Below are 17,336 nucleotides of genomic sequence, written 5' to 3' on the forward strand. Positions count from 1 at the left end.
GCCAATTTATAGTTAAATATAATTTTCCAAATATATCACTTTGAATACAATTTTTCTCATGTTTTTTCAATAATTTCTAAGCATATACCCAACCAGTACATGCCAAGAAACAACCAATTGTGAACCTTGCCACATTCTGCCAAATCAATAATAGTACAAAAAAAAAAATGTATTTACTTTTAAAACTGCGCGGATTTAAAGATATTTTAGTCTACTTGAGATTGATATGGAATGAAGACCTCCTCTTACCTCCCTCCCCGCTTTAAAATAAGATGCTTAGTGTCTGGGAAGGGCTTAAGAAGTCAAGAACGCAAAGTGAGGGAATGAAACAACTTTCTTAATCCGTGTCAAGGGAAAGTCAACTCCTCCGTAACGCTGGAAATATAACTACTGCAGCCACAAGGAAATCCAGTCTTCTCCCATTCTCTCGGCACTTGGCTCGTCTACCCCTAAGCTAAGGAACTCTCTCGGAGCGCACTGATGACCCACAGCTAAAGCTACAAAATGCCAGCTGGCTGCAGACATCCACTCTGGTGACTCTTTGAGACCCAGAGACTCATTCTCAGCCAGCACTCACCCAAATCTTTGGACTCCCACCCCCGACGATCCTCCCCCACCTGCCTCACCCAATGACTCGCACATGCGTACACCAATTAGAAAAAGTTAGCGCGCTCCCCGCCTCGCCTAAGCCCCCACGCCCAGCTGCCACGCAGCCAGACTTCCTGCCCTTCTTGGGGCCGCCGGCTTCACTATTCAGCAACACGCATGTGCAAAAGCTGTCTCCTGGCCATCCTTTAGCCGCCGGGGCTGGGCGACAGGCGGAACCAAGTTTCTTGCGCACGCTCCAGACATGCGCAGTGCAGGGGCTGAGGCGCCAGCTGTTGACTTGGAGGTTCCGGAGAGGCAGCGCATGCGCGAGTGTACGCGTTGCCGGCGAAGAGGGGAGCCTGACGACTCGGAAATTTGAATACCACAGTAGCATGGAGTGTGACCTCATGGAGACTGACATCTTGGAGTCGTTGGAAGATCTCGGGTAAGCCTGCCAGGGCACCGGTTTCCCAAACCCCACGTTACAGACCTCTCGGGAACTCCTTCTCCGCCTCAGTCAGAGACACCTGCCTCTCCGCGCCGCATCCCGTGGCTCCTGGCTGTCGCTTCCATGTAGCTCCGGGACCCCAATGCTACGTCCACTGCCTGCCCTGTCGGGTCGGGGTCCTCCAGATACGACGCCCCTAGGCCTGCCCTGTGCGCCCTGCAGCCGAGTTACCCGCAGCATTTGTCAGTCATGCGTGTCATTGTCTGGGTTCTGGCTCTCGCCACCACCCTCCCTGAGCTCCTCTCCTTGCTCCCTATCCTCCTGCCCTACCCCCTCACTCTGGAGGTTGCCAAAGTTGATTTTCTGTTTTCCTACTAGTCCTCCAAACTTCCTGCTCCTGTCTTGGACCCCTACTCCTACACCACCCCAGTTCTCAAAAAAAATCTCCTTTGCCCAGTCATGTCTGCATGCACCCAGGCTTGCCTCAGCCACAAGTCTGTGCGCTGCATCCGTTCCTCCTGCCAGCTCACTTGTGCACCTAACCTGTCGCCACCTTCTTGGGAATCATGGGGAGTTTCCCTGATTCTGACAGTCCTTCATTGAGCTCCATTAGCCCTTTCCCTTAGGGGCATCTTCACCCACCAAGTCTCTGTGTTGTGCATTTTTTCTCTCCCCATGACAGTTACCGAACCGTAATTCATTAGGGTTTCTTATCTCACTGGGTCACCCAGTTCAGGGTGCTCAATTAAAACTTGAGAACTTAGAATTTCTTGGGCCAAATGTGGTTCCAGAAACAAACTGTATGATTAAATATTTGCTTATAGATATGGTATCCCCCCCCCCCCAAAAAAAAGGAAAAAAAGAAAAGAAAAACAGATTTAGGTAAGTTACCAAAACCTTCCCCTAGGTTTTACCTTGCTGTGTAAAACCTTTCTTATATAGGAATGGTTACCATGAGGTTTCCCAACGTCTGCCTGTTTAAGTAACTTGTCCTGGCACGGATTTTTAGGAAAGGAAATGGTAGTGCTTATCATCTTTTTTTGGTCAACGTGAATTGTCATTGTACTTTTCTTTGGAACTTGCTCTGAATTTTCATGAATATTCTAGGCTTTAGGTGGCTTGTTTCTTTGATGAGGGCCTATGGAAAAGTCAACACGGTGAAATGGTGTTTTTTTGGTGGATTTCTCAAACTTTAAACTGCTAGAGGTCAGACATGAAACCATTCAGTAAACATTTTTGAGGAACACTTGTTCTGTTGGCAGTGTTGGTCTGAGCACTTAAGGGTAGAGAGTGAGGTAGAAGAGAAGTTCACACTGTGAAAAGACAGTGAAGAGAACGGAGGACAACCAGGAAAAGGAGAGGAAGTGGGGAAGGAAAACTGGAAAAGGAAACAAGTCCTAAGCTTCCTGGAAGAGCATTTGAAATCAATGATGAAGAAGTAGAGAGGGGATAGAGGTCCCTTAACAATTAAGTGATGCCTCTTCTTCCCATTATTGTTCTTTTATTCTCTGTTAACTATGTTTTTCTTCTCTTGGGTACTATAAAAGTCATTGTCACTATAATAACTCTATTTAAATAAATCATGGAGATGGGTTGTAATGTAAACCGTGGGATTCTCTGAAAATTTGACTATAAATTTTAACATATAACTGCCTAGTTTGGTGGCATTCAGCCATTAAAATTTAGCCTTAATTAAATGACATGTACTTTTCAAGGATTTGCTGTGAAAGATTGAGGGCAGGAGAAGTAGGTGTTGGAGGATGAGATGGTTGGATGGCGTCACCGACTCCATGGACGTGAGTTTGAGCAAACACTGGGAGATAGTGAAGGACCAGGAAAGTGCTTTAGTCCATGGGTCACAAAAAGTCGGACGTGACTGAGCGAGTGAAAAACAACAACAATTAGAAATGAATGACAATCATTTATTTTTAGCCTGGTACACAATAGGAATTCAGTAATTACTTGCAGGGAAAACTTAGTAAAGTTTAAATGTGTAACAGGAGGAGAAGTTTCTAGGCCTGTTTTTTTTTTTTTTTTATTTCACTGTCTAATAATAATTTGATTTTAAATCTAGATGCCAGACTGTGCTATATATAACCTCATTTTTTTGTGTAAGGTTTCTTCTGTCCCATTAAATATGTAAGCATATAGTTATATTTTAAAAATAACTGAATGTTATTTCTCTGGCATATCTGTACCTCTAAATATCAAATTACCTTGAGCATATTTAATAAGTATTTATCAATATTACATTTAAAAAATAAAATAACCTTCTGAAAAATGTATATTTTAAAATGACTTTGAGGATGACAAAATACTTAATTCTAGCTATTTTCTAGATTGAGGTTCATGGTTACTATTGTCTTTTATGAATATTTAAACATTTAATAATTTTTTAAAATTATATTTGAATCCCTTACAAAGGATTGGGATTCATTTGCACCAGTTCACCCAAACATCAACTTGCCAGCAATTATTAAATTAATCTTGACATTTCTCTGCTACTAGTACATCTTACTAATTTTAACTATCATTAAATATAGAAGGAGATAATAATTGGCAAGTTTTTGCTTTTAAAGACAATCATTAAAACCTCTAATTAATTTCTGGGATATCTTCTAGAAAAGACCTTAAGTTTTATTTCTCAAATAGTAAACTATAGCATGCATGTGTGCATGTTCAGTCGCTTCGGTCGTGTCGGATGCTTTGCGGCCCTATGACTGTAGCCCACCAGGCCCCTCTGTCTGTGGGATTCTCCAGGCAAGAATATTGGAGTAGGTTGCCATGCCCTTCTCCAGGGGATCTTCCCAACCCAGGGATCAAACCCATGTCTTTTGCATTGCAGGTATATTCTTTACCACTGAGCACCAGGGAAGCCCAAACTATATTATAATTTATCACTTATAATCTAGTTTTAATTCTGATTCAATTAAAGTGAGAAAGCAAACCTTTGTACAGTGAGCGTCAGTAAATGTAGAGAGGTTGACATAATTTACTAGTACATGTGAGTCTATTCAGTATTCACATATTTTGAAGGGGTTAGCTTGTTTTTTTAATGGTTTATTTATATATGCAAGTTTAGAGATTGGTCATTGTAGCTTTATTAAGCCATTCCTTAATTAAACCAATAAAATGTGAGTATATTGTATTTATAACATATTAGATGTGATTTTATGTTCTTCTGAAGTGTAATTTCTTACTCACCAGTTACAAGGGTCCATTGTTAGAAGATGGCGCTCTGTCTCAGGCCGTCACTGCTGGAGCCAGTTCCCCTGAGTTTACCAAACTCTGTGCTTGGTTGGTGTCTGAATTAAGAGTGCTCTGTAAACTAGAGGAAAATGTGCAAGCAACTAACAGTAAGTAAACATTCAGTTTTAGGTGGCAAATATAAAAATAAGTTTGTATTTTGAGTGAACATTATCAGTATTACAGCTGAAATTTCAAATTCTTTATAAATGTAAAAAAAATAATTCATAAGGAAACAGAATGCTTTTTTTCCCCCTCCATTGTTTTTATAGATAAGGTGATTCTAAAGTTGAAAAACCAGAATGTAGTCATACAGATGTTTGTGGAAATTGAAAAGACCCTTTTACTGAGATACAAAAAAATGGAGACAGAGTATATATGAACTTTTCATTCTTTGTAAAAATTACAAGATCTTAAATTGGTGGCCCAAACTAGAAATTGGAGTGTTTTTCTCTGAGGACTACCAAATTCCAGAAGTATATGTAACATGTAAATACATTATAATTCTGTTCTACATGAGGAGAAAAAACACCTTATTAAGGAACTTTCTGTGTCATAGGAATGTATCACTAGGTGCATCACAATCAGATCCATCATCATCAGATTTATGGTGGGGAGAGCTGTTTGGTATTTGCCAGTTTTGTTACTGCTTTAGCACTAGTTTAGATGCTGTGAAAGAATCAAAAGCTTGGGACCTGACGCTTACAACCTGGTTCCCTCCTATCATAGGTAAACCCATAATAGGAAACAAAGAGAAATGCTCACTTGCTAATCCACCCTTGTGGAAAACTATACACATAATCTCCTCCTACGGAATCCCATGCCAAAGAGCTTACTCTTAGGTATTTAGTATATTTAATGTGTATAGTTAGTTGCATCCAACTGTAAGTAGTAAGGAGAGTATAGTGTAAAAGTAGTAGCAACAGGTTACACTTACTGAGCACTAGCCATATTTTAAGCACTTTACAAGTGTTAACTCATTTAAACCCCAGGGCAACCCTACCAGGCTGCTTTTATTCCTCCTTTTATACATCAAACAAGGAAGCACAAAGGTTAAATCCCTTGCCTGAGGTCACACAACCAGTAAGTGATACAGGCAGGCTTCAGTCCCCAGCAGTCAGGTTTGGGAGCCAGTGTTCTTTCCATTGCCTGTTTCCCTGACATTTCAGAGACTGTGGGTGCCTTTGAAAATACCTGATACTAGACGGTAACTGTTTATAACCAGGAGCCCTGTTGTTCAGATGAAAACATACAGAAGTCAATACAAAGCAGGTGAAAGTATGGTGTTCTAGTTGAAGTTGAAAGGGAGTGCTTTGAGCACAGCTGTCTCTTCTCCAGCTCCCTCTAACAGAGTTCTTTGAAATTCTAGAATTTACAGAACAGCTTGCAAAACACTGATAATGCATTCTTCCCATTTCATAGGTGAGAAAATGGAATCAAATCAAGTGAGTCTCTCAAAGTGTATTAGTTAAATTTTACCCATTTGCAATACTGGATAGAGTACTATCAAAACAGTAAGGAAGAAGAGCATTGCTTTTTCTTGGTTCACCAAGTAAATGCTGTATCTGACATGTTATGAGAATACAGAAATCCAAATCATGTTCACCATCTTCAAATGGGAATTTTAGACGCAACTGAAACAAATGGAGATTAGAACAGTAGCTAAATGGTTCACTTTGTGGTTCACAGGGAAAGAAACTCGGTGAGTGTAGCAGGCTTTGGGGAAGGTTTCATCAAGGAGCAAGACCATTGGACTTTGCTGGATATCTGGGGTTTAATAGAGGCAGAGAGGGTAGAGGGCATATCAATCACAGGGAGTCACTTAAGTTAGGACATGTAGGTAGAAATGAGACTGACCATTTCCAGGATGGTAAGGAGACCAGCCTGGCACAACTAGAGGGAAAATTTCTGGAGGTTATAGGTAACTATTATATACGAGTAATAGGAATTACTCCTACCAATATACTGGAAAGGGCAAGCAGAGAGGCTATGAAGAATCTTTAAAGGCAAACAGAAAAAATTAGATTGGATGAGGTGGAACTTAGAAATCCATTAAAGGTAGTAACCTAATGAAAACTGTTGAAGAAAGCAAATAGGCAGTCGTGTGAGAAAGGATGGATTAGAATAGAAAGGAACTTTCGTTAGGAAAATACTATTAAATTTTTCAATTTATAGATAATTACTATGCCAATGGGGAAAACAGTAATTTTTGTTAAATAAGATTATTTTAATTCTTAAAAGGCCCGAGTGAAGCTGAAGAATTCCAGCTTGAGGTGAGTGGGCTACTAGGGGAGATGAACTGTCCATATCTTTCACTGACATCTGGGGATGTGACCAAGCGCCTTCTCATTCAGAAGAACTGCCTCCTTTTGCTCAGTAAGTTCATGGCTACTAGAATGTAGCTATTATTTTCTGTTTATGTTTTCCATGACTAATAAAACAGGTTTAAAGAAAACATTGTTTAAAATTTCTAACTAAGAAGCTAATGGTGGGTTTGTGCACTGGTAGCAGTATCCTTTCGTAATTGCTACTCTTTTACAGTTTAAATTCGGTGTGTGTGGTGCTCAGCCTGCTGTTCTTCACCTAACATGACCAAAATTAGTGCTAGAGGGTTATCCAGGTGTGGCATCATGCAAACATCAGTGTTTTAGACCAGAAGCACACTAAAATCAACTAGGAAGATACTATGGAAATAATGAAGTTTTTTTTTTTTTTTTTTTAATTTGTGGACAGTAACCATTCTAGGCACAGTAAATGGAAAATGTAATTATTTAATGTATTTTGTGTTGTTATTTCTTTATGGCTGGGTAATTATTTGTGGATTTCGATTTTGTTTGTAAAGATGTCAAATTACAATGTAAGCATTTCTAGAATACTATTTGGATTGTTCTGTACTTACTGATCAGTTGGGAAGTAAATTTTTATGAAAAGTTATTTCCTTCTATGTTATTTTTTAAATATACTAACTACTATTTTTCTTTTCACCCTGAGAAACAGTAAGTAGACTGACAAAGTTTATTGCCTTATGTAAACTCTACAATAAATAACTTCCAGTCATCTTAAACTCAGAATTTTTGTAGCATTCTGAGACGCACTTAGATTACGCTTTGGTTAAGTGAATAGTATAGTTCTTATTATGACAAACACCGTTCAGAGCATCTTTCAAATGTTTGTCTTTACAGTTTTAACTTTGGCTTCTGAAAAATGATGCAACTCCAGTTTTGAATGTTAAGTTTTTAAAAAAGCGTGTGTTCATAGCCATTATATTTAGGAACTAAGGTATTCTAAAATCACTTTAACTTCCCCTTTGTCAAATGATTGTTACTAGGTATAGGGGTGGTGGATGGGTGCATATTGTTAGATATTGCTTTAGATACTGATATTGCTGGCATGTAGTTCTTATACATGCATTCATTATCCTTCAAATCGTATAATTTCAATAACTGGCTCAGCCACAGTATACTCACTGAATCTTCCTTTGTAGCACTGCTTATCCTTACCAATACCTGATATTTGGCACTTAGAATATGTTATCTTACATAGGAAGACAACAGCTGTGTGGAAAGCTCAGTAAGGACCCTGAATTAACTCATTGCGAGAGCTCAGAGTTTGGTCTTTCTGTTCCTGATACTTATACAGAACCACTTGGAATATAAGTGTTTTATAAAAATGCCTTTAACTCTTTCCTGTTTCTTAAGCAGACTGTTCTGAACATTATATTGTAATGTGCTGTTACCTCAAAAGCTCTTCAAGAATATACAACTGTTTGCTCCTCAACTAAATGACTAAATCAACTAAAGCTTACTCTGCTTTTGGAATTCTTCATACACAGATACACACTGCTCCCTTCCTTCTCTTTATCTTTGCTTCTGCTCTTTCCTCTTTCTGAATATTCCCCAGTTTGTATCCCCTCTCATGCTAGTACGCATTTATGTACATGTACTCATTCTCTTTCCACTCTGTATAAATATTTCTCATCTTTCCAAGTCTCAGTTGTCACATCTCAGTGCTATAATTTTACTTGCTTCTTGTAGCACCCTACCTTATTGAATTGAATCTTTTAATACATTGTGTCCTAAACCTCATTAGAATTGTTAGTAAAACAGAATAGTGTATTCTCTAGTAGTCTATAGTGGCTGAAAAACTCTCATGTGTCAGGTTAAGAACTGTTGTGGCTGTTGATTGGCCTTTGTGGTTGTCAGGATATTAATATTTCCCTTAGGTATATAAGTCTGATATCTTTGTATGCATATATTATTTATTTCTAATAAGATTGTCAGTAGAGATAATCTTTTTTTGTTGTGTTTTATATCTTCAGTGCCTTTTCTGATTTTATGAACACACCAGTTACAGTTAATGCTTTTTGATGGTAATTGTGTTGGTAAACTAATTTTGGGAATGCCTGAGCTATGTTGTCCCAAATTTAGAGACCAATTTATTAAATCATATATATGATTTTCTAGAGCAAGGGTTGGCAAACTTTTTCTTAAAGGGCCACATAGTATATATTTTCTGCTTTGTGGGCCATAAGCTGTCTGGCAACTACTTAACTCCACTCTTGTAGCATGTAAGTGGCCATAGATGACATGTAAATGAATTTTAGAGTGTGGCCACATTCCAGTAAAACCTTATTTGCAAAAACAGTTGATTATTTTCATGGCAGTGGGATTTTACTGTTTTGATCTTTTAACTCATGCAGTTTGCTATACAGAACATGTTAAGATTCATCAAACCCATTTAGGATGACCTTTCCAGAAACTTAGTTGTTTATTCTAGAACAGGATTTGGCAGCTTTTCAGAAATGGTCTGCTAAAATTATGACCCCTGTACTTCTCACATTACACCTTGGGTGTAGGAAATGAGATATTCAAGCTGATCATTCTTTTATACTTACTGTAGGGCTTAAGAGCCCAGAAAATGTCTTTTTCCAGCTCTCTTCCTAATATTGTCAGAAGGTTCTCACTTTGTCACATAACCTGAAATCCTATGATCCAAATGATTATTAAACATCTAAAAATATAAATGCCCTTTGGAAGGAAAAAGGAATAAGATTGAATATTTTTACCTTCAACTGATTTACCTGAAGCAGATTACAGCCCTCATTATACCTGGCTGAAGTCAACAAACAAGGGAATGGTATTGATATGAAACGACTCCACCCAGAAATGATTAGAAAGTTTTGGGTTGTTTTTTCTTTTCCCCCAGGGGAGGGGGTGAGAATGAGGAATGTAGGAGGAAAGGGAATGTTAAGAAGAATATAGATGAAAGAGGGTATTGTGTGCCCTGCCAGAAGGTGACAGGCTACTGGAGAACATGTATGAAAAAGGGATGTTTGTAAATTTAGTACCTTCCCCTTCTCTTGTAAGTGAAGCTTTGACTACTTAAAATACTCTTTTACTCCAGTCTTAAACAGACTACTTGAGTATTGGAAGGTAAGAGGGCAAGATAGTTATATCACTGGTGTGTATCAGTTGTGAGAAGTACAATATAGATATATGTATATATATAACTTTTTAAACTGTTGCTGAAAATTAGCCACCTGCCATCTTTTGCCAATTTGCTAACAGATGCCAACCCATGTTCTGGAGGTTCCTTAATAGTGAAATGCAAGAATCAGATTTTAAGATGTGATCTACCTTGATCTTCTGGTTTCAAAAAAGAATTGCTTGCTTTTAAATCAGGCTCTGAACATATATTGGTTAAACACTGAATTACAGAACCAGTTTATGTGTTACATAATTTGCAGGTAAAAAAATGGTTTTCCTTTCTTGTTTTTATCCATTCTTGCAGCTTTATTACATATCATTAGGTCTATAGAGTTGTGACTCCAGACTTATGACTATTAATTGTAGCTGTATCTCATTTTGAAATCTTATTTTGTTTACTTCAGCATACCTCATCTCAGAACTAGAAGCTGCCAGAATGCTCTGTGTGAATACTCTTCCAAAAAAAGCTCAAGAAGGAGGCGGTAGTGAGGTCTTTCAAGAGTTGAAAGGCATATGTATTGCTCTAGGAATGTCCAAACCTCCAGCCAATATAACTATGTTCCAATTCTTCAGCGGGATTGAAAAAAAAGTAAGACCATTAGTACCAGATTGTAGTGTATTAAAGGCATAGTCCTACAGTTGTTTGAAATGAAGCAAGTTAATTTCTCTTAATGGGAACCTAATGTACATATTTTTAAGTGATTGTTACTAAATGAGTTTTGCATTTTAAATCCTAGATACCTTCAAGAAAAATTGGTATTTTACTATTGTTTTAAAACATGTTTCTTTTTCAAAAAGGAACCTTTGCACCTTGATTTATAAACGGAAATAAACTAGAAATAATGTAAAGAAAATTAGGACTTATGTCCATTTAAAACTTATTTTATCATTGAACTTCAATACAATTAATTTTAAGGTCTTTATCATTAAATTTTACCACCATTCTCCCCATTGACTGGACAGAAAAGGATGTAAATGTTTTGGGATTTTAATCCAGTCACTTTAAGTCTTACATGTTTCATTTGACAAACTAGTTGTGTTAACTGCTAATATAATCTAGTACATGAAAATAAGTCAGAATTGTTTTTATACCACATATTTTCAACAGTTAAGAGTCTTTATATAATTGATTAGGAACAAGCAATTTCAATTAAAAAATTAATGAACAGAAGAGAATGATACTTATTATAGCAGAGTTATTCTCTATATGCATATCTGCTGGACTCTTAAGAATTGGTACATTTGCCTTGTGGGGTAGATGGACGCCATGATGCACAAATTTGGCTGAACTCTACCGGGGAGCAGCAGTGTATCCATAGTCCATATTTTTCTGTGTGTTCATTCATTCATTCAGCAAATACATATTGAGTGCCCACTGTTGTCAGGCACTGTTCTAGGTGCAGTGAAGGACTCATACTTCCATAGACACCTGAGGAGTGGGTCAAGTGAGTGTCTTTATCGTGTGGGTCTTGTACATTTCAAAACATCCTCCACCTTTGCCTCTGTCAGGAATCTTCTTTTGATGGCAGGATATGATGGGAGTTGGGAAGATGAGGAGGATGTGTTTTACCTTTAGATTTGTTTATTCATTCATTTATGTTTTTGTGTCAGTTAAAGGAAACATTAGCAAAAGTTCCACCTAATCATGTGGGAAAGCCTTTATTGAAGAAGCCAATGGGACCGGCCCACTGGGTGAGTAGTGAGCATCCTGAGTAAACTTTGTAAGGAGCCATCTACCTGTCTCAGGATATTTATGTTTGTGCTTTGAAGTTATATTCTCTAATATGGTGGACATCCTTAGAATCATTTTTGTAAGTCTTAAGATTTATCCAAAATAATTTTATTTATGTAACGTTAAAAGTACTTCTTTCATAATTTGTAAAAAATTTCACACAGCTGATTAAATTGAAGTTCAATATGATGCATGTTTCTAATTGCCAAATGGGTTGCCTTCAAGCCAAAAGCTTCACTGGGCTGAGCTCCACGCAGTGAGTTACAGGAACACTAAATGAGAATTTTGTACTTACATATTCTTTATTCTATTTTGAGATGACATTATTATGCCTGTCATTTCGTTAGTTTATTATAACTTATTATTCTGTTTTATTATATAAATCATTTTGTGCTGAGTGCTGGGCATTCGGTTGTGAATGAAGCAGTTTCTCCCCTTTTGGAATTAGGGGGTCAAGCAGATTTAAATTCTAACTGGTCTTTTTAATTTTGTTTCAGGAAAAGATAGAAGCAATTAACCAAGCTGTGGCCAATGAATATGAAGTTCGGAGAAAGCTGCTAATAAAACGTTTGGATGTCACCGTCCAGTCTTTTGGCTGGTCTGACAGAGCCAAGGTACACATAAAATCACTGAAAAGAGCAGAGTATTTCTGGACATGATCTTTAAACATACTTAACACAGCTTAGACATAGTGCAGACTATAAGAGAAATATGTAGGAGATACACATAGGGGTTTTTCTTTAGGGAATTACTGAGGAACCATTCAGCAATAGTGAAAACATTTATTTTTCAATTTTTTAATATTTCTCAGCAAAGCTATATGTTGTAAACCCTACTGGAAGTATCCATTTGTAAGAGGAAAGTAGAGTAGCTAAAAATTACTAAAAATAATAAAATTTTAAATTGTTTACTATACTTTAAGCTAACAGTTTAACTTGCTAATTAAATAAATTAAGTTTAAAATATTGATTTTGGAGGACCAAATATTGTGACCCATTTATAGAGAATTGGAGAATTCAGTAAGACTTCATTTTATTTCAGCTTAAATAAGATAATCCAGGTAAAGGTCTTGGTCATTCCAACAGATATTTATTAAATTATCTACTGTTTTATCAGTAAGTGGTAATTAATTGGCACAGTTGGTTAATTTGACCTTCTTAGAACCCTGAAATAGAACTAATTCCTTGAATTTATGTGGAGATTGATCCAAAATGTTAGAAGTTCCCTTAATGGTGCATTCATTTTTAAAAGTAGATTTTTTCTGAACTTTAATTTCCTGAGAAAATGCTTTTATTTAGTTCTCCCATTATCTTCCTAATACAATAGATGTTAGTTTCAACTAAAATCTTTAAACCATAGTATAGTCCTATTTAGCTGCTAAATTGATGGGGTAGATATTTACTGAACTACAATATCTTAGTGTTGGAAAAGGGTCTTAGAGATCAGTCTTAACTCCCCTCATTTTGCAACTGAAAACAAATGGAGACCCAAGTGAATGGAAGGTTTTGCCTGAGATCTCACAGTGAGTCAGTAGTAACACAGGGAATAAATTGTTCTCTTTTGGGGCCTGTTGTTGAGGAAATACCAGTCCTTTCTTAAAATATCTTTGATGATAACAGTCATTTCACTCTTGGCATAGTACTGTACTTCAAAAACAAAAACCTGCAGCTTTCAGCTAGAAAAGCATGCGATGATTGATGGATGTGCATTGACCGAAGGTATTAACACTGCAACTCTGGTCTTAACACTGCCGTTAGTAGACTCTACTTCTGGGGTTCTGATGCAGTATGTCTGAGCTTCTGTTTACTCTTTGAACTTTTGTTTCATGTAATGAAATTTATGTATTTATATCTCACTTTGAAATTATATTATAAAATCAGTTTTACTTAAAGCTGATATGAAACTATTTTCTCAAACTTGTTTGTTTCTATTCACCTAAAGATTGATGGAGCCCTTACTGTAGCTATAATAGTGACCACAAGGAAATGAAACATAAGATACTCAGGAAACGTTTCCCAGACAAGCTAATCTCTTTAGCCTTTTAATTATTAAATAAATTTTTCTAAAATAAAAAGTCATTTAGCATCCCACTGTCTTAACCACGATAGCTGTTTCATTTTTAGCATTATCTTCTTTACATATATAATCATAGTAAACATCTCTTTTTATACCTTTTCACATAATATAATTTAAACTTTTACCATCAATATTTGAGTGCCTGCATGTAACTAACAGACTGAGCAATTATGTTTTGTTCTTGTGCTATTTTCCTATGTATTGTAGCTGTAGCTGTTGCTTCCAAAATTTAATAGGTAAGAATTTGTTGTGTCCTCGCATTTAGGTTACTTTAATTTGCATTTATTGATCCTGTATGGAAAACATGTTTTATACTTATTGCAACTTTATTTTATCTTGTGTAAACTTGCTCTTTATATCCTTTGTTCATTCATCTTTTGTGATCTTATGTTACAAATACATTAAATGTACTTCTACTAAGTGGTTATAAAGTAGACTCTCTTTTTCTTATTTATAATATAAATGCCTTCATTTTATCTGTTTAAAAGATACAGATAAAGTGAAGGCATTTGAGACCAATGGCATGGGAAACCTTTTTGTTCCACAGTCTTAAAGGGAAGCCCCTTTATCTCCATACCCCCTTCTATCCCCTTTATCACTCCTTGTTGTATCAGCAGGTCCGACAGCTATACTCTAAGATAGTTCTTCACTAGATAGGAGCAGTGGTGAGTATGTAACTTTTTCTCTCATTTGGAGCCTAGTAAATACTATCATCAAACATCTCGAAAATCTTTACTTGTTTAGTATCAATGTTTCTGTGTCATCTTGAAAACCAACATTTGTCTTTGAACACTTTTCTTTCAGAGTCAAACAGAAAAATTGGCGAAGGTTTACCAGCCAAAACGCTCAGTCTTATCTCCTAAAAGTACTATTTCTGTTGCCCACCTTTTGGCTGCAAGACAAGACTTGTCAAAGATCTTAAGGACGAGCAGTGGCTCTATAAGAGAAAAGACTGCCTGTGCCATCAATAAGGTGACAAGACTACCTTTAATTTTCTTTCAAACTCATTTATTTATATTTTTAAAATACAGTAATTTAAAATTTAAAATATCTTTCTTATCCCACAGGTGTTGATGGGCAGAGTTCCTGACAGAGGGGGTAGGCCCAATGAAATCGAACCTCCACCCCCAGAGATGCCACCGTGGCAGAAAAGGCAAGATGGCCCCCAGCAACCAGCAGGAGGACGAGGAGGCGGGAGAGGGGGCTATGAACATTCTTCGTACGGAGGAGGACGAGGAGGTCATGAACAACAAGGCGGAGGGAGAGGTGGACGCGGCGGCTACGACCACGGTGGCCGCGGGGGAGGAAGAGGAAATAAGCACCAAGGAGGCTGGACAGACGGAGGGAGCGGGGGAGGGGGCGGCTACCAAGATGGCGGTTATCGCGATTCGGGTTTCCAGTCCAGTGGCTATCACGGTGGCCACAGTGGCGGCTATCAGGGCGGGGGTTATGGTGGCTTCCAGACATCTACATACACAGGAAGTGGATACCAGGGTGGTGGATATCAGCAGGACAATAGATACCAAGATGGTGGGCATCACGGTGATCGAGGCGGGGGTCGTGGAGGGAGAGGGGGTCGTGGAGGCCGAGGCGGACGCGCTGGCCAAGGAGGAGGTTGGGGAGGAAGAGGGAGCCAGAATTATCATCAAGGAGGGCAATTTGAACAGCACTTCCAGCATGGAGGTTACCAGTATAATCATTCTGGATTTGGACAGGGAAGACATTATACTAGTTGAGGCTACATAGAACCTTACGTTTTGCTAGAGCTCAAGTAATAGAAACTAGTTTCAGAATCCTGAATTCAGCATTGATTTTGAATTAATGTGAGACCACCAGTGACAGGCAGATTCCTGCTTGGCATAAGAATTTGTAGGTCTTCATACAATACTGTTACTTTGTGTTTTTTTTTAAATGGACTTACATAATGCTGTTTATTTGAGAAACACATACAATATCTCTCCTTTGAAGAATTTCTTAAAAGGTAATTAAAACTGCCTTCAACTGACCAGTAGACTAATTCCACAGTCAGAACATGCGTATTTTTCTGAAGAAATTACTTGAACAAGTAGTTTTCATGTTTTCAATATGCAGTTTTGAAAAATGAGAATTCTTCTAGATTTTTTTAGATTTACAACTAGGAAACCTTCCTCATATTAACAATCCATTTATATGTGTTTTCCTTAAAGTATTCTAATGCCTATTTTCCAAGCACAGTTCTGCCCTGATTGGCTTTTTATTCAGAGAGGTTATGCAACATTAGCTTCATGATAGAACTTTAAGGTCAGTTCCTATTAAATGAGCTCTTCTGCAGATAGCACATTCAGTAGCCTTATCCTTTTGACAGAATACTGTACCATATGCTCAACTCTGAAAACCTTGAACACGGCCAAAATCCATAAAGATTATAAAAGCAAACTAAGTTGTGAACCTATAGTACATGTAGTCATTTAGTTTAGCAATTCAAACTGACCTGCATCCGTTCAAAACAAGTTCCTCTTTCAACTTTATTTTTACTTGAAATCTGCTAGAAGAAACAGCAAACTGAAATTTGTTTTATGCACGAGTTAATACCACTGGCTCAGCAGATACAAGTTGGTTTGCTTTGGGCAGGAGACTTTTTGTAATGAAAGAAATGCACTACCGAGTAAGAGGACAGACTTTTGCTTAGAGCAGGAGGCCCTTTATTATTGCTGCAGAAAACAAAAGCCTGGCTGAGTTGATGTTTGACACTCACCTTTACTGAAATCTACATGACGCTTCTTGCTGGGTTTTTGTACACGTAAATATTGTCAAGCTGTGAAAGAAAACGGCTGGAGGTGTGCTTTGTGTGAAAGGTGAGCAATAAAGTATCTGTATGTTCTCTTTGGTTTGAGTTTTATTTTAGCCACTTTTTTCAAACTGATGAGTTTGAGCAAGCTCCAGGAGTTGGTGATGGACAGGGAAGCATGGCGTGCTGCAGTCCATGGGGTCGCAAAGAGTCGAACACGACTGAACAACTGAACTGAACTGATTCTGGACGCTTGCTTCAAGCTTATGAACTAAGGCCTTTGTTCCCCAAAGATTCTCAAGTGTTTCCTTGAAACATACAGCTTGTGGTAAAAGATAAAACCTTACCCTAAGTAAGTTGAAAAAGAGCTATATCTGAATTTACCTTTTACTGTCACTTTAGAGCTGGATGACGTCACTACTCATCCTTGACCACTAGGTGTAGCTGTTGCTACGCAGTATGTTAGGCAAAGATCCTTTAATAGCCCTGATCTTTTAGAGGCCTTTTTTGTTTCTCCATTCTTAGAATGAGAGACATTTTGAATGAAGTGAATTCAAAATATAAATATGTTTATAAGAAGAAATAGTATTTCCTTTTCCTACTAAATTGGGCTTTTTAGAGTAAAGAATCAACTTACCATTAAAAATACTCCATTTGCTGTTGAGATAAGCACATTCTTTTGATTGCCTAAACCATTTTTAAAAGCCTTGATCATTTTGTTAATTTTACCTGTTTATTAGATTTTTCAACTGGAATTTACCATTCTAAAGTGTTCAGATTTGAAGATAATTTAACATGCGTTTATTTATCATTAAAGATTTTAAGTTCTATCTTGAAAGTTTTAGGTGTTTGTCTCTGCTTTATGCTGTTAAATGTTTAGTATGTATAGGAGTTTCCTATTAGAAATGAAATTGTCAAGGTTTTATATCTTAAGATGGTATCTTAGAATGTATTAACACATACCTTAGTGTTTGCTTTAATCTGTTTTCTAGC

The 17,336-nt window shown here is 37.4% G+C and overlaps 1 protein-coding gene across 1 annotated transcript; it reads left to right on the forward strand.

Moving 5' to 3' along the window:
* The first annotated feature begins 905 nt into the window (after positions 1 to 905).
* On the forward strand, positions 906 to 16,436 carry FAM98A (family with sequence similarity 98 member A). Its single transcript, XM_027966936.2, has 8 exons — positions 906 to 1,033; positions 4,244 to 4,392; positions 6,524 to 6,658; positions 10,173 to 10,357; positions 11,380 to 11,460; positions 11,998 to 12,114; positions 14,381 to 14,548; positions 14,644 to 16,436. Exons 1-8 carry the CDS (start codon positions 981 to 983, stop codon positions 15,310 to 15,312), a joined length of 1,557 nt encoding a protein of 518 aa, XP_027822737.2. The 5' UTR covers positions 906 to 980; the 3' UTR covers positions 15,313 to 16,436.
* Positions 16,437 to 17,336: the final 900 nt, after the last annotated feature.

The sequence above is a fragment of the Ovis aries genome, chromosome 3, assembly GCF_016772045.2.
Source record: "Ovis aries strain OAR_USU_Benz2616 breed Rambouillet chromosome 3, ARS-UI_Ramb_v3.0, whole genome shotgun sequence".
NCBI lineage: Eukaryota > Metazoa > Chordata > Mammalia > Artiodactyla > Bovidae > Ovis > Ovis aries.

What these genes read in the sequence shown, in the direction of transcription:
- FAM98A (XM_027966936.2), top strand. Translation starts at nt 981, where the DNA reads ATGGAGTGTGACCTCATGGAGACTGACATCTTGGAGTCGTTGGAAGAT. An exon ending in GAGTCGTTGGAAGATCTCGG is followed by an intron (nt 1,034 to 4,243) that starts GTAAGCCTGCCA and finishes CTTACTCACCAG; the next exon opens with TTACAAGGGTCCATTGTTAG. An exon ending in GCTGGTCTGACAGAGCCAAG is followed by an intron (nt 12,115 to 14,380) that starts GTACACATAAAA and finishes CTTTTCTTTCAG; the next exon opens with AGTCAAACAGAAAAATTGGC.